Consider the following 18,277-nt stretch of genomic DNA (forward strand, 5'->3'; position numbering starts at 1 on the left):
GGGGAAAGGGGAAAAGGGGAAAGGGAGAGGGAGAGGGAGAGGGAGAGGGAGAGGGAGAGGGAGAGGGAGAGGGAGAGGGAGAGGGAGAGGGAGAGGGAGAGGGAGAGGGAGAGGGAGAGGGAGAGGGAGAGGGAGAAGGAAAGGAAAGGAAAGGAAAGGAAAGGAAAGGAAAGGAAAGGAAAGGAAAGGAAAGGAAAGGAAAGGAAAGGAAAGGAAAGGAAAGGAAAGGAAAGGAAAGGAAAGGAAAGGAAAGGAAAGGAAAGGAAAGGAAAGGAAAGGAAGGGACTGGTTTCTAAAACTCTGGCTCTGTCAGAAACTAGTAATAAGATTTTAGACAAATCATTCAACATCTATGAGCCTCAATTATAAAATGAAGGTAACATTTACCCTACTTACCTCACAAGTCAAATTACAGCATATACATCAAATTCTTTTTAACCATAAAGGACTACCTAGCTACGAGTTACTTGTTAATTTTGCACAACAGTTTTATTTACAATTACTGTTTTTTAACAAAAGATCACTCCATAGCTGGTTCAGACTACTGTCAGTAAAAACTTCTGAGAAAAAACAACATTAATTAATTATTGTGGCTTTATGGAAAAACCTAGAATATTGGCATTAAGTTTAAGGTTTTGTATAGAAGAAAGGAGAGGGGTGTGAACATAAAATGGTTCCACCAAAATCTGCAAATGCTAACCATATTTAAGATTGTGGGGTTTTGTCTAGATCTGTGATTTCACTGCCATAGTGAACACCTAGAAAACCAACTTCTTCAATTAATATAAAACAACAATAAGAGAGAGTTGGATGGAAGAGATGTATCAAATATGGTGATGCCCATGGCTCCCTGAATTAGATCCTGAACTAGATTAAAATATAACTGGGAAATGTTTAAGCCACTGACTTCCCTGCTTATAATATGCACTTTAATCAATCGCTGCTGAATTAAAATTTATTTGAACCAAACAACTTACCTCTGCCTCAATTTCATCATAGAGAAACTGCTTTTTGAATTTGGTCAAGGCATAATGAGCACTGTCATTATACAGGTCCAAGGAATAAAGAACGTATCTGGGAGAAGGAAAAATAAGCTTTTATGAGTATTTTTCTCAATTTTGTCTGGTGCTTTCAATCTAGACAATGAATGGCAATTATATAAAAACCTCACAAGGAAATAATTCAGAATTCATACAATATAATAATTCTTATAAACCCATAATTTATAAGACATTAGGTTCTTTCATTCTTAATCTATTTCTAAATAAGGAAAAGAAATGTCTCTTTCAAAAAGGGAGCACACTAACGTCTCCACATCCCCATATCCCAAAATGTATTGCTATTAGAAAGACAGGGACTGGGTTCCCTTTATCTTTGTGGCCCCAGCGTCTAGCATAGTTCTTAATGTTTGAATTCTAAGACTTAGACTCCAACTCTGATGGTTTGTTTAGTTTTTGTGCTAAAAGTCATCCAACAGTGTAAAAACTTTGGAAATAAAATGCTCATGTGAGTGATGTCAAGGACAAAGGTAGGAGGCACGGCAGAGTGCTGAACTTGGAATCAGGAAGACCTGAGTTCAAAATGAGCCTCAATTACCAGGTATGTGACCCTACGCAAGTAATTTAACCTTGGTCAGACAGCTTCTTCATCTGACTTCCCAAAGTGGTTATGAGGATCAAAGGAGACAATATTTGAAAAACCCATTAAAAATGTTAAAGAACTATATAAATGTCAGTTATGTTGATGATGCCCATGTACTCCCTCTTCATCCATCTGGGAAAAATATTCATTAGACCTCTCAGAAGGATACAATGACAAGGAAGGCATATCCCTGATATTTAAAGTAGAATTAAACACAAAAAAGATGCCATTTTAATACGGTAGAGGAAACTAAAATTAAGATTGTGGCAAACCACTAAGAGCATAAGTTCTCAAATATATATTTCCTGTCTGCCTCCTCTATTCTTTTTCTTGTTTATTTTAAAGATTTTATAAAAGGAAATTTAGCTCAAATCTATAGCAAAAGTACAAGTGTTGACATTTCCCCCACAACACTTAGGGAGTACACCCTTGCTTCCCCTTTGCTTTGTTTTCTGGTTTACACAACAGAGACCAGTGAATCTCAAATACACTTTAATAATTTCAACTCCAGTGGGAAAAAAAAAGCCATTTCTTCAGGCGACAATTTGGTTTTTAAACCAAACCAAACACTAACCTGTCTTAGAATCAATACGAAATATCTGTTCCAAGGCAAAAGAGTGATGAGAGCTAGGCAATTGGGTTTAAGTGCCACATAGCTGGGAAGTGTCTAAGGCCAGATCGGTAATTTTGTGATTTTAAACAAAATATGCTCAAGGGTGATCTCCATCGTTAAGAAATAGATAAATAGCGGGTTTCATTGGAGGGGGTGGCAAACACGTTACCTACAACATGTGAAGATGGGATTAACTCTCAGCTCAACCACTTTTAGATTTAATAACCAGAAACGTATACACCCCCACATTTCCTTAAGTGAGGGGAGGTACGCAACCTACGTGGGTGACAACTCAGAAACAACCTACTGCCCCCTGGGGAGTCTTAAGAAAATTCTAAAACTGTGATAGGTCCATGTAAAGTGGAAGGAAGGCACAGGAAATGATGCAAAGAAGGATCTTTAAAAGTAGTTGCAACTTCCTGTGACCAGCTCCCTTTCTCCTTCAAACTTGGTCTTGGAAGAGCTCCAGCTGTAAATCTTGAAATTTCTCAGACTTGTGAATGTTAAAAATTTCCACATTGAGGAATCCTCCATTGGAACAAATTCCCTACTGGGAAACATTCCCCATTTTGATGTGAGAACTCGCCAGGATCACAAATGGGAGGACCTCTACTCCACCCGTACTTAAGACTGCTTTAGGGGAGAAAACTCCTTGCTAAACAATGAAAGTACTGGACCCATGCTTATAATAAGGCAAGGAGTTCTTTGAGCCATGCCTTGTTTTTTAGAATTGATACAATGAGATGCTAGGTACCTAAAAGGGTCGGGCAAGTTTTCTCTTAATGAGATTAGTTAACTCAGCTGTGTTTTCACTGGTTCAGACTTACTGAGGAGATTTGTCGACTTAGCAGGAATTCAGATGGGCAGTCCTTTGGAAAACATCTACAGTGATTGGTAGATGTAAGGACTTAGGGGAGGTGACATAGGAGAAAAATCCCTATATAAGAAAAAGCAGAATCTCTTGAGAAAAAAATCCTTTTGGAGGATCTCTGATGAGGATCACTTGGGAAGAATCTCTTGAGAGAGGCTCTGGAGAAGGGAAGCTCTTGGAGGACAATCTCTAAGGAGGTCTCACTGGAGCTCCTCTGAGGGGACTCTGTCCCTCTGGAGGCTCTGGAGAGAGGCCCTTTGGAACAGTCTCTGGCTGGAAGGCTCTTTAAGGAGGACTCTGGCTAGAACTCTCTCTGGTGAAGTCAGCTGAGATGGAGCTGGCCTGGTGTCACTAGAATCCTTGCTTAGACAGACCTTATGGTGAGTGTTAAAAGTCTGACTGACTGATCTCTCTCTTTAAGACTCAGGTCTGGGTCATGTTGGCTTAAGGCCCTTCATACTTATTTCCTTTTTCTCTCTCTCTCTTTTCTTTAATTCCACATTTGTATTAATTAAAATCTCTATAAAACCCAGTTGACTTGAGTATTTGAATAATTGGGAATATTTCCCTGGCTACCAGCTTATATTTGATTTAAAAACCAAGACACTGTAGTGAAACATATTTTCAGCGGTCAAATTTACTCACCCTCTCTTATATCTATCACAATTTATATCTTCCACCATTTTAACTCACTACAGTTTACAACATCATTCTTTTAACTGTTACAGTTTAAGGCCTTCAACCATTTAAAATCTAACACAGTTCAGGACCTTGGATTATTTCTGGTAAGACTGCTCTTGGATTTTCCCTTTGAACTACCACGTGGGTGAGCGAAAAAGGCTGAGTCCTTTCCTGGTTCCTGAGGGACTAGCTTCTGGAGAGGCCCCCTGACTGGAAGGAGGCCTTGTGGCTGGAATCATTGCTTTATTCACCATTGGCCCCCTCCAACACATAGTCCTCTGGTGGAGAGTTAACGAGCCCTGCCTGGTTCCAACTGGGCTGGGGTAATTAGTGTGACAGGGTACCTTCTCTACCCTCTTTCTCATTTCTCTACTTTCACTCTTTCCCTCTATTTTGTAAATAAATACTGCTATAAAGTCATTTTGACTTGAGATATATTAATTTTGGTGACGACATTTCTCTTATATTTAGTCCAACCTTAATTTTTAACCCTTACAAACATTTCTCAGTATGGACTGAACCAGATTAAAATGTAATTGGGAAATGCTGAATAAAATAAAAAGACAACAGAACACACAGATAATGTTAATGTATGGTATTCAAAGTGAAATGTGACCTTCAGGGACTACTAAGGATGGTTTGGTGGCTCTATTTTTATTCAAGTTTGATACCACTGGGTTAGACTATAACTTCATCAAAAGTAAAGACTGTTTCAATCTTTATAATTATATCCTTAGTACCTGGCACAATGCTGGGTACATAGTATATAATGGATACTTAAATGCTTGTTGATTAATTTATTTCATTTTTCTTTGTGTACATTCTTTAAATAGTTATGTCACCATCAAACACAAGTTGGATGACAAAGCATCCAAGTGTCCCCCTATCAGCCCACTAAGGGAAGAAGACAAGAGAAGCTTACTCCATCATGGATGCCTCCTTGGTCTCAAGGATGTGATCTGTCAGGATCCATGGCATGGACATCTCAATAGGAAACTGGATCCTCCTTCCCATGGTCAATTCCAAGAAAAACTCTCTGAACCATAACTGGGAGAGGTCACAGCACTGCTGAAGGGTTTCTTGAAGGATTTAAAATCACACTGTATTAGGCTCTTACATAACCAGAAGTAACTGGAAAAAGCAAGCTACAAATAGTGGCTGCCATTTGTAAAAAAAAAATGACAATTCAAGGAACATTTACAGTTCCCAGAGCTAATGGAAATCCACTGCACAGGAAAGAAAGGACAAAACCTCCCAAGGTCCCCACCCCTAAGAAAACAAAAATTATATACATATGCATGTTCATACAAACACACATTTTAAAAAGTACCCCAATGAGCCACTCAAAGCCACTTTACTTCCTTTTAGTAAAAAAAGATACCAAAGAATCTTCCCAAGATAAAAATACAATTTAGTCCAAAGCTAAAGGGGCAAGGTAAGGGGCCTAAGTATATATATTGATATAAAGCATTCCAGCCGCTGCAAATCATTAAAGGAGCAGTCAGTATTATTCAACTGCCCCCCCACTGCAGATCACCAGACTCTTGACATTCAAATGACCAAAGGTTTAGGGTTGGAAGAGACCACAGAGGTCATGAAATCCTCATTTTACAGAGTAAAAGATTTAAGTCCAGAGAAACTAAATGATATGCACATGGTCACATAACTGATCAATGTCAAGTTAGTTTCTGGTTAGATTCTCTGCTTCCATACACATTACTCTTTCTTTCAAAACACTCTTACATTCTATCTTAATTAATACTTAAAAGTATTAATTCTAAGACAAAAGAGCAGCAAGGGCTAGGCAGTTGGGATTAAGTGACTCGCCCAGGGTCACACAGATATGATGTATCAGAGGTCAAATTTGAACCCAGACCTCCCAACTCCAGATCTGTCAATCTATCCACTACTATCTAGTTATTCCCACACTGTTCTTTCTATTATGCAATTTCCACACCAACACTGGCATGTCTCTTGGCTAAAGGAGCACTACAAAAGAAACATGCCTTTTTAAAAAAAATTATTTAAAAAATAAAAGTGAAATAAGGATTTGGACTGAAATATCAAGGATCTCCTTTTCTTCTAATTAGGAGAAAAATTATTTAAGGACTACCATTAGGAAATGGAGGCAGTTATCACACAATACAGGTGGATAGTAATAAAAACAAATGGCTATTTAAAACAAACAAAAAAAATTAATGCCTTCACAATTCTGCCTTCCAATATTTGTATTGTTGAAGACAAGTGTGAGGGCCAGGACAGATTCAGCCCTTTAAAAGTCAAGTGCTAGGCAACAAAATCAACATGACAAGACAGCACAATATGGTGGTGACAAAGACTAGATACATCTGATGGCAGTGGGCAAAATCTATTGAGTAGCATGTTTCCGATTACAATTCAAACAAGAATTAAGGGGTATTCCTGAAGAAGAAACAAAATAAACAAAAAAAAAACAAAAAAAGATGTGGTTTGCCTGAGTTTGGAAGTGAGCTGCCATCTTCCAAATATCAAGACTAAACATTTGTCAATGCTACACTGGATATAAAATTTAAAAATGATGCAAACCATATGATTTAGTGTTCCTTGCACTCACACTCTGATCTAAAATTAAAAGCATTTAAGCATTTTTTGGTCCATTACAAGGCGTGGCACTCACTTTTGCTAAAAATGGACCCCAAAATAAATAAAGAAACATTACTCTATAGTTGTATGCAGAGTGCCACAGTCAGGGAAGAACTAGCTTTAAAAAAACAACAACCACAAGAACAACCACAAAACAGAACAAACATGGAACTGAATTCTCTAATGTGAACTGTGGTGCAAAGGTTATAATGCTTCACTGTCCTGGGTGAGCAGAAAACAGACTAGAGCAAAGTTAACTGAAGCAATCGGAAACATTCTGGATGGTGTTAGCGGTGTTAGGACATGCTTGGCTGAACACTGATCATCTGTATCTCTTACCACTGAAATTTATCAAATGAGTGTAGAAGAATGATTCTCGATGAAATTTTTCTATGTCCAATATGGTGGGCCCCTCAAGGCTACTTCTCAAAGTTTTCTTGGAACCACTTTTGTCTGCAATGAGGGACTCTAGCATGGTTCTCACCATGTAAAGCTGTATCATTCAAGGAAACATTTGTAAGGGGGGGGAAAAATACACATGGAACATTAGTTGAGCAAAACTCAAAAAACCAAAGAAAGCGACTGCTCGGCTACAAATTGATAATCCCTGGGGTTGTCGGGAAGTGGTTACCCTTCTAGGAGAGGGAGAAACAAGCATCAATAGGGTGGCGATCCCATGTAGGTATCCCATGAATGGAGTTATTCATAAACCAATGAGCCAAATGCCACGTGGAGAGAGGATTGGCTTCCTCATTTGGGCTGTAGGTCTACTTCTTCAGGTAGAGAGACAACTTGTAGCGGAACAGTTCACCTTATTGCCATAAACTTTTTTTTTAAAAAAAGTAATGTCTTACCACCAAAGGTTAAAAGAGGTGGATAGATGTAGGACTGCCTCAGAAACTTGTTTACCACATGCAAAAGCTTTTCCATTCCCAAAGACTTGAGCTGCTTCAACAGCTCAGCAGAGTTCAAGGACTCTGCCATAGTGCGCACCATGTAGAGCTAAAAACCAACAGACAGGGAAAGGCGGGGGAGAGAATCCGTTAATAAAACACACGTGGGTCAATTAGGAAATGGAAACAGACAAGAGGAGAAAAGAGATTAGTCTGTTAGGTGTGGAAAGCAATGCAGTCAACATGCAGGTGTAAACTTAGCCACTGGAGAGTAGGCAAGTTTCTTCCTTTTGGGCAAGCCAAATCTAAGCTATCGTTTTGCTTTTTCATTTTTTTTTCAACTTCATAGAGACTTTAACATTTCAGATAATCAGCCATTTGTTTTGCTGATATCTTTCAAAATTTTTTTCAATGTTATCGAAGAGATTACAAACGACACCTAACAGAAGAGATCAAGTCAGAAGTCTTTAGCCCCAGAAAAGGAAAAATAAGACAAGAATGATAGACTATACCAGTTTGTGAAAGGCAATGATCACAAAAAGCGGCTGAGGTTTAAGGCTCAAACATACCAAAGAGAGGAAAACATTGGTGGTGGTTTAATAAAAATGAAACATTAAAGCCACAAAAACTTAGAATTTCAACTTTGATTCTTTACAGAGATTAACATTTTGCAGATTCCCATACATAAACCATGACCACATATTCTGAACAACAATAACAGAACTACATAAAAGCACAATATATGAACTATTCATCATCACACATATACATAGCTCTTCACCCAAGTTTTCAGGAAGGGAGATGAAATCATAGGTAAATGAGCTTCTGAATGCAAAAAATAGAAGTCTGGAAAATTTAGGTATCTTTTAAAAAGAAATTTGTTTTGATTTATGACTTCCAAATTGAGATTTTTTTAAAAGCATTTGATTTGGAATAGGAAATAGTGCTGGGAAAAGTGGGTAGGCCATTACATAACCAAAATGACACATTTTCATTCATTTTATTCAGGGGATGAGTGGGAAAGGAATAGAGAAGAGGAATATTACGTTTTGATTTTCTTTTCAATGCCCTATTCAAAACATGCTTCCCACCTTTAGAATTACCAGCATAAAAAATGTCCCCAGCTCAGTTATAGAAGATCTATATTGGCATAGAGGAAAGAAAGAGGAATACCTGAGTACTGGATGGCCCTACTGCTCTTCTTGGAACTTTAATGTCAAAGCCACTCTTAGGGTCCTTCTCTCCTCTTAGAGCAGGATCATTGAATGGCTCGTGGCCTGCTTCCCAGTCACACACTGTTTTTCTGATGGCCTGTAGGACACTGTAGAACCACATCCCCAAAATATTCAATCACCAAAATAGGGCAACAAAGTAAAAAATTTACATACATTCAAGCATTATATATATATATATATATATATATATATATATATATATATATATATATAAAATATACATATTATATATAATGTAAATATATATAAAATATTAAATTATCATCAACACTCTAAATTCTAAATTAACTCTCATTTTAAAGGATGAAGGAAAGAAAGATGAATGTAGTGTGAAAGCCTCGTTTCAATAGCAAAGCTCTCTGCTATATGGTTTAAAAATAAATTATATATTTTTATTTATGTTTATTTTATTATGTTATTAATTATTTTGTTTATATTATTTATTTTAGGATATATTTATATAAAATATATTATTTATTAATATATATTAAACAGGCATATTTATGCTTTATTTACTCATTTTTGCATCATATATTATTTCTATATATATAAATTTATCCATAATATACATCATATATTATTTTATATAATATATAAATAAAATAATTATTTATATTCATATTTTTTAAACCCTTACTTTCCATCTTATAATCAATACTGTGTATTGGTTCCGAAGTAGAAAAGTGGTAAGGGCTAGGCCATGGGGGTCAAGTGACTTGCCCAGGGTCACCCAGCTGGGAAGTGTCTGAGGCCAGATTTGAACCCAGGACCTCCCATCTCTGGCTCAATCCCCTATTTATATCCATATTTTTTAAGAGGAATAATTACATCCCCACCCAAAGGCCCACCAGAACTGAAGAGACGAATATCCTTTCAACAAAGTTATTTTAATATTTATCCAGGCTTAACTGACACATACGGATGGTGTGATTCTAAGCTTGTTATTTACCTTCCCAGGGTTCTAGAGGACTCTTACAGATACTCTAAGTTTTAGAGAAAGGGCCAAAACCTACTTTGGTGGAGGCAACTTCCTTACTCAGAAGCTTAAATTAAGCCACAGGTGCCGTTCCTGTCCTACATCTAGAAGTTGTATCTATATCTACCAGCTATAACCTGAGGGAAAGAGTGTTGACTCAAGCTGAGTCCCAAGAGGAAGAAAGGCGGCTAGATTGTCATTTGAATAGTAATTCCACAACAAAAGCAACTGTTTTTATAGGCAAGAAATGGACATACAATACCAGTTTGTATTTCAGCCACTGTTGTCTTATATGCTGAAATAGAAAACTTATATATATATAATATAAAAAAATATATAAAAAAATATAAAACTGAAAATAAACTTAAAATAAATTAAAACAGACAACCACAGATCAGTCTGTCAATAAGGATATAAAAGGAAACCTCAACACATACCCAAAAAATGGGGTTTAAAAATTCTGCTGAGAAATCAAACACTACTACTAGGATTTCCATATTGCTCTTAATACAAAGAGGAAGACGATGTTTTCTAAAAAAGAAACATCATATAGGACATGACTCAAGCACTGGATTTAGTATTATGGATCTGGGTTCAATGGCTAGTTTTAATGCTTCGGAGTCATAATTTTGTGCACTCAATGACACCAAATCTCAGAAGAGGAATTTTAACAGTCAGAGCTGCCCCAAAGGGAGGTGGGCTATCCTGAGGGGTGGGGGGTTCCCCCTCATTGGAAATCTTCGAGCAGAGGCTAGGGGATCTCATCGGGTATTTTATTCTAGTTTAGAATGACACCCTTTCAAAAGGCATTAAAACTCTTAGGTTAGTTTTAGGGGTTTTCCCCTCTAATCTCTGTGTGAGGAATTCTCCCTTATGAAAACTCTCTTCTTCCATGCAGGTGAGCAACTCTCCTATCATTTTCAATCTTAGAGAGTGGTCTTAGGAGAGTGGGCAATGAGCGGTTAAGTGACTTGTCCAAGGTCACGAATTGTGTCTACGGCAGGACTTAAAAATGGGTCTTTCTCAGAACCAGAACATCATACACAGTAACTGAAATATCGTGGACAATCAAATGTAATTGACTTTGCTACTAAAAGCAATGCATTTGTTATTACATAGACTTTTCTACTAGCAGCAATGCAATGACCCAGGAATTTAGGAGAAAGATGTTATCCACATCCAGAGAAAGAACTGTGGGAACAGAAACACAAAGGATAAACAACTGCTTGATCACATGGGTCGATGGAGATATGATTGGGGTTTTGGAGTTAAAAGATCACTCTATTGCAAATATGAATAATATGGAAATAAGTTTTGAGTGATAATATATGTATAACCCAGTGGAATTGCTTGTCAACTCTGGGAGGAGGGAGGAAAGAGGGGAGGGAGACAACATAAACCATGTAACTATGGAAAAAATTTTTTTAATTAGATTAATTTTTTAAATGGATCTTTTTTGGATATGGGGAGAGGAGGGGGAAGAAAGGAGGGAAAGAACATAAATCATGTAACCATGGGGAAATATCCTAAATTAATTAATTAAATAAAAAATTTTGATTAAAAAAAATTGATCTTTTTGACTCAAGATTGGCTCTCAATCTAATACCCTGTACATTTGCTAACAAAGAAAAATCAATTAAAAAAAACACTCATAACCCCGTATATTAATTATAGAAATGCTATAGAAATAAAAATAGAAGGGTGGGGAGAGGGCCAGGTAGGTAAACAAATATTAACCTCTGAATGACATTCTTCTTCTTTTTGATGGCTTGCCTCAAAGGCTCCCTCAGTGTAACCTGGGAGAAGTCCTGAAGGGCTGCATAAATGGTATGGCGAATGGCATGATTGAAGACGCTTTCCATCCTCCCCATCAGTACCTGTAAGCCTTTGATCATAGCAATCACCTGGCAAAGAGACAAACATTTATTTTATATTCATATTTGAAGTGAACCCAAAATTGAAGGAAAATGAACATACATCTATGTCTGTGTGAGCCCCTCAGGATGCTATAAAACAAGAGATAATGGGGCATGGAAGCAGAGATGAGATGGGGAAAAGAGCCTTGCACAAACAGCAAATATTTCTCTATCTTCTTTACAACAAGTAACTACTTCTTTGCTCTACTCGGCTTCTTCCTAGCAGTATATGCCTCAAAATTAGGTATATTATGAAAACAAAACAGGGCTTATTTTTTCATTTTGGCTTTGGTACACCACCAGGAAGCAGTGGACAAAAGGTTTATTTATCAGTGAAGAATAGCAAAGTTATCCAAATTCTCAGGTCAAGAGTTCCATCACTAGAATCTTCTCTCCTGTTGTAAAAAGGGAAAAACGTTATGGGAAGGAGGCCACAAATAATTCGAGGACAACCACCATAAGGCTTTTCCTTTTCCTACAAAAAAAAAAAAAAGGGTGGGAAGGGGTCCTGAGGCTAGAAAGTAAGCTTGAGAAGAAGCCCCACTAGGGGCTGGACTTTGGGAACTGAGTTAGACAAAAGCAGAGAGTTGGTCTAGCACACAAAATCTGTTTCAGTTTCATGGTTTGACAGAGAATTAAAATTAATAAAGAATTTTCTTTGGCCAGCTCTGTGAAGGGTGGGTAGGATAATAAAGTCTCAATCAAAGACTCAAAGATTCTTTAAAGGAAATATAACAGGTCTATTACCATCTACTCTCAACCACCAGAGTTTGTAGCAAAAATATGAATCAGCAAAACTAGGCTGTGCACTTCTTTGAAGAATACCTCACTCTTTCAACAACTTTTATGAAATGTTTGCTGTGTAAAGAGTACTAGACTGGTGCTGGCCGAGATACGAAATCTGAATGTGTTCAAGCTTCCCATCTAATGAAGATTGCAACACAATAAGATACAAACACAATATAGTGTGTAATATGGCATGGTAAATGCATTAGGGTGACGCTGAATGAGATTTGAATGGAAAAGTGTTGGGGCACTGGAGAATGCTTCTAAAGAAGATGACTTTTGAATTAAATTGGAAATGATCATTAAGGATTCATCAGGAGGAAGAGTATTCTCAGAACAGGTGAAAGAACAAAGAGTTTAGTGGTCAGATCACACATAGTCCAAGAACAACCTAGAGGGGAAAAAGTCAGAAAGCAGGTCTAAAAAAAATGATTCAACCCTACCATCAGTCTAACTCACAGCCAGCAGTTTTTACCATTTTGAGATCGTTTCTAGAAACACAGAAAGATCAGCACACTTAAGGATTAAGTCCTCTTAAGTTATTTTATACATGAAATGTGGAATTGTACAAGACATCTACAAATAATGCTTTACCTACATTGACTACCTGGAAGTCTGGGCAGAGTAGAGCTAGGGGATGGAGAGGATCCTTTTTCCAACACTATATTATATATATATATATACATATATATATATATATTTAATATATCACAGAGTTCTCTAACAGGCCACTGAACTAAAAGATGTGATGACTCAGGAGATAAATAAAAATAAAGGATTGGCCTTCTCCCCACTTTTTAGGAGGAGGTCCTAGACTTAGGACTCTGTTACCCTAAAAAGGAACTACATTTCCCAGGAGCCCACTGACTTCCTGTCAAAGCCAGTAGGCAGTGAGGCTCTCCCTCTCTTTGGCATGTAGCCAGCGTGGTGATGGCGGCGAGTGGGGATTTTGAAATTGGCTAATCAGCCATGGGCACATGTTCTTCATTTTGTACCCTCTTTATTCCTTGATTTCTCATGATCTTCAAAAATCCCCTAAAAATATAACATTTTTATATATTGAGATTTAATTTTAATTTTTACAGGACGTTGGAGTGAGAGTATTAGGGAACCGTGGCATGAGAGAACAGGCAGTCAGCCTCCCCAGCAAGGAGCCTGGGCACACTGCAGTGGATTAGGGAGGAGTCCAGTAAGGGATGTCTCCATGCTAGACACTGTGTGCCAAATAGAGCCAAACATCTGCAGAGTAAATACCATCACTCCCATTAGAGACTGCAAGGTGGCACAGGGCTTGACCTGCAATCAGGAAGATCAGAGTTCAAACCAAGCTTCAGATACTTATTAGCCAAAAGACTCTGGCCAAGTGATTTCACCTCTGCCTGCCCTAGTTTCCTTATCTATAAAGTGGGGAAAATCATAATATTTCCCTCCTAAGTTTGCTATCAGGATAAAAGAAGATAATATGTGTAAAGAGCTTTGCAAAATTAATCACTAAATTAAATGGTGGCTGTTGCCACTATCATCATCATCATTATTGCTACTAAAACTCCATGAGCCTCAGTTTCCTCATCTGTAAGAGGAGGGGGTTTGGACTAGATGTCTTGTAAGGTTCTTTCCAGGTCTAGATTTGTGATCTACCAGAAGTTAATAAACCACAATCTGGGGGGCAGTTGAGTAGCTCAGTAAATGGAGAGCCAGACCTAGAGACGGGAGGTCCTAGGTTCAAATCTGACCTCATACACTTCCCAGTTGGGTGACCTGGGTAAGTCACTTAACTCCCATTGCCTAGCCCTTACCACTCTTCTGCCTTGGTACCAATACACAATATTGATTCCAAGACAGAAGGTAAGGGTTTAAAAAAAAATAATAATAAAATAAAAATAAATAAAATAAAAAATAAACTACAATCTGCAAGTTATACTTTACCAGCCCCTCACCTAAACCCATGATTCTCAAACTTTTTGGTATCAACTGTACAACTCTGTAAAATTTCCAAAGACCCTGAATGGTCTTTGTTCATGTGGGATGTGTTGAACAATATTATATCCGATAGTAAAACGTCTTAGCTCTTTTATAAAAATAGTTTCTATTTACTGGACTCCCAAAAAGAGCTTCACCAACCCCTGGACTATGAAAACTGCTGAGCTAGACCAAGAAGGAATGGAATGATCCAACTTAGATGAACTAGTCAAGACCTCCAGAATATCTAGTCTAACACATTTTTATAGATGAGGAAAATGGTCACAGAGCCAACGCTAGAAGGGATAGCTCCAGAAGGGATCTAGATGAGAAGGCATCCAATCTAGAAGGCTTAGAGATGTCTGATCACTCCCCTTCCTTCACAGATGAGAAAACTAGGAAGAGAAAAATATGGCGGAGGAGGAATTTGAACTTGGGTCTTGTGACGACAAATTTCCATTGCCCTGTTAAAGGCAGGGGGGGAAAGGAAAGGAGATGACCCAACGTTATCTTGTTTTCCTTTTTTAAAAAATAAAGAGAGATTAAGGAAAGCAAGCAAACTCCAAATCAGAAGGTAGAACCTTCTCACCTCCACCAGGGCAAACTTCTCCTCACTGGTGTAGTTGTAACGCGTCGCTCGCTCATACTCCTCCGCGTTGTCAGGGCAGTCCTTGTTGGAGTACTTGTCAGTGGGGTGCACAAGTTTCCATGAATACTGGTATTGACGAGAACATTGCAAAGGAGAAAGAAAGAATAATGCATGAGAGACAAACCCCCGTTGTATGAAATGCTTTTTCTCCACTGCCAAATGCATATTTTTAGTGATTAAGCCATTTCCATAGGTTTTATAAGGTGAATCACATCATGTGCTTTGCTGAAGCTATGACTCAATATTTTCACACGATGTCTCTACAGTCCTGAAATAAAGATAAAATAGGTGCTTTATGTTCTTCGCATTTCTCATATAACTTAAGAGAACGGCATTAAAATGACTCCTGATCTTGAAAAAAGCCGTATCTGTTCCCTGCCTCTTACTTTGCATCTCATGATATTATTTGCTACTATCCTATTTTCTGTTTTCCATGAAATGCTTTTGGAGATGTCTTTAATGTATTCGAGCAATACAGGATCTCTGATCTTATTCTGTCTAAGCATAACAATGACTTTGATAAAGGCAATGATGGCACAGCTTTCAAATTTTTGAATTTCAAAGAGCTGGATAAAAAAAAATCTGGACAAACTGAAATAATGGACTGCATGTAAGATAATCATATTTATTTTCATTAAATTTTAAATCCTGCAATTGGTTTAAAAAAAATCAGGGGGCAGCTGGGTAGCTTACTAGATTGAGAGTCAGGCCTAGAGATGGGAGGCTCAAATCTGACCTCAGACACTTCCCAGCTGTGTGACCCTGGGCAAGTCACTTCATTCCCATGCCTAGTCCTTACCACTTTTCTGCCTTGGAACCAATACATAGTATTGATTCTAAGGTGGAAGGTAAGGGTTAAAAAAAGAAAGAAAGAAAGAAAGATCTAGAAATCTGAGTGGACTGCAAGTTGAACATATTTGATACAGCAGTCAAAAAGTAAATGCATTTAATACCAACAACATGGAAATGGGTTCGAATCAAGAACACATGTGATACCCAGTGGAATCGCGCGTCGGCTAGGGGAGAGGTTGGGGGGGAAGAAAAGAAAAAGATCTTTGTCTCCAATGAATAATGTTTGGAAATGACCAAATAAAATAATGTTTAAAAAAATGCATTTTTATGCTTCAATAATAAAAATATAATGTTCACATTTCCATCTTTCAATAGAGGTGAGGGGCCATGGAAAAAGAATTTCCCATATACTAGTCACAGATGCTTTATTGGCCTATCTGCTTAACAATTTTTCTATTACAAAAGAGATGTGGGTACATTGGCAAATGATTGTTGCATAAAAAATAGATGTCATTAATAAGACTTCTTTACAAAGAAAACAACACACAGTGTCCAGACCAAGGGAGGTAATGCTAGGATAAGGGATAGGAAAAAATGTAAAGGTTGTTTCTAAAAGAAAAGAAGAGAATTTAGCCTCAAACCCAGGGAGAAGATTCTAAAAAGGGCAGCTTTGCAGAAGGGGGTTTGGAGAGTTTACTGGGAAAATGCCACTCCTGAAACTGCCTTCTCTCTGAGCTGGGAGTACAGCCACTCCATCAACGCCTGGGAACCAACTGGTTTTGTGGAAGGAGTAGTAGGTTCCTGGGTTTGGAGGACTACCTGGGAGGAGATCTGTGTTTCCCTGAAGTGCTGTGACAACGTGGCTGAGGTAAACCAAAGGGTTTTATATCTGGGACTCTGGGTTTTTTCTAGGAAGCCAACCCCAGGTTTAGGGAAGGGACTCAGTCCACCTGTGAGTCCTGTCTCCTCAGCCTTTTAGAGACAATCTGGAATATTTAGTTCAGCAAGGTAGTCAGATGGTTTGGGGTCTAGATAGATCAGGGAGCTGGTAAGGAGGGCTTGAGAAGACCAGAAGAGCATTCCCCATGAGGGGAGCATAGAAAAGTAGGCGGAGATTGAGCTTTTTAGAGAGAGCCTCTGTGGAGTTTATCAGTTTCCTTAACCTTCATTAGCTAAATAAACTTGTTTTTCCTATTGTCTCAAGGAGTTTGGGGCTTCCATGACCCTAAAAAAAGTTCCTGGGTGGGTTTTCTTCATCACCAACCCATCGAGATCCTTTCCAGTCAAACTATCTCCTTTGAGAGGTACTTTTCTTTTTTCATGCCCATACCCAGAGTATCATGTTCAAACTCTGGGTACTGAATTTTAGAAAATGAGCTAGAATGTATCCAAAGATGGGAGACCAAGATCCTTAAAGAACTTAAAGCCATGTTTTATAAAGGATTGGGGGAGGAAAAATATATTTCAAAATGAAGATGACAAAAACAAAAGCTATGAAAAAATCTGCTTTCCATCTGTCTTTTGCTCTATGTCCTCCTAAAAAAGTCACCAACATCCTCCTAATTGCTAACTCTAAAGGTCTTTTCCAGTGACCATTCATTTCCTTAGCCTTAATACTCCTGACTTCCCTCTTCTTCTTTGGTTTGGAGACACCCTCTTCTCATAATTGGGTCTCCAACGATTTCTTTTTCTCTGTCTGGAGACTCATCCTCTTTCTAATTCCTTATGGAGAAAGAAAGGGAGGTCTTTCCATTGGCCCTTTTTTCCTTCTCTATATTCTTTCCTTGATCTCACTCAATCCCTAGGCTTCATCTATTCTCTCTATATAGATGATACTCAGATTTACCTTTTCTACATCCTCCTAAGCTCCAGATCTACACCCACAAATTCCTAAAGAACCTCTTGACCCAAGTGTACAGGTACCTCAATCTCTGCACATCCAAAGTCAAATTTAGCTATCTTTTCCCCAAAATTTCCTCCTCCTAATAACATTACTTCTGTCAATAGCACTACCATTTGATTCAATTAAGCAAATATTTATTAAGCACCAACTACATGGAAGGCACAAGACTTCAGCCAGCATCCTGTGTTTGAATACTCTTTCCTATTTTCACCATACATATGCCATCAGTTTTCTACGTCCCATTGATTCTACAACCACAATATTTTCTCATTACTCCCCAAAGCACCCTAGAACTTCTCATTGTCATTCATCTAGACTGCTTCAATAGCCTGGGAACAGGTCTTCAATATCCTTTTTTATAAAAACCCTCTCTGTACCAGTGAGTACCCTTCACACACACAGATTTCTCTGCTGAAAATATATTACAAATCTTTTAAATAAAAGTGAAGCATGAGAAATAATTGTCTAGTTTACATTATTTGTAAATAACAGTATATTTTCCGACAACAAAGGAATAAAATTGCTAGAGACAGATATTTAGTCCGACTGACTAATTCATGGAATAGAAACTTGTTACTTTTAACATTTGTTGTGAGATTTGTGAGAAAGGAAAAACAAGAGGCATTAAAGAAATCATTTCTTAAAAAAATTAAATTAGTTTTCACTAATACAGCCACATTTTTGAAAATAAACAAAATCAAGAGGCTTTCTTATTTCCTCCTCCCTCCTCTTTCCTACTT

General features: G+C 37.8%; 1 protein-coding gene across 2 annotated transcripts in view; it reads right to left on the minus strand.

Moving 5' to 3' along the window:
- Positions 1 to 18,277, minus strand: part of CYFIP1 (cytoplasmic FMR1 interacting protein 1) — a 148,373-nt gene that overhangs the window by 55,104 nt on the left and 74,992 nt on the right. Inside the window, exons 13-18 of one of the 2 annotated variants that reach the window (XM_001366092.5) lie at positions 14,783 to 14,908; positions 11,270 to 11,436; positions 8,495 to 8,642; positions 6,768 to 6,921; positions 4,729 to 4,885; positions 978 to 1,074 (exon numbers count right to left, since the gene is read on the minus strand). In XM_001366092.5, coding sequence (XP_001366129.1) covers positions 978 to 1,074; positions 4,729 to 4,885; positions 6,768 to 6,921; positions 8,495 to 8,642; positions 11,270 to 11,436; positions 14,783 to 14,908 — 849 coding nt within the window. Of the gene's footprint in view, positions 1 to 977; positions 1,075 to 4,728; positions 4,886 to 6,767; positions 6,922 to 7,282; positions 7,431 to 8,494; positions 8,643 to 11,269; positions 11,437 to 14,782; positions 14,909 to 18,277 lie in introns of both variants that reach the window. The other variant, XM_003341824.4, reaches the window with a different exon arrangement.

The sequence above is a fragment of the Monodelphis domestica genome, chromosome 8 (genome assembly GCF_027887165.1).
Source record: "Monodelphis domestica isolate mMonDom1 chromosome 8, mMonDom1.pri, whole genome shotgun sequence".
Taxonomy (NCBI): domain Eukaryota; kingdom Metazoa; phylum Chordata; class Mammalia; order Didelphimorphia; family Didelphidae; genus Monodelphis; species Monodelphis domestica.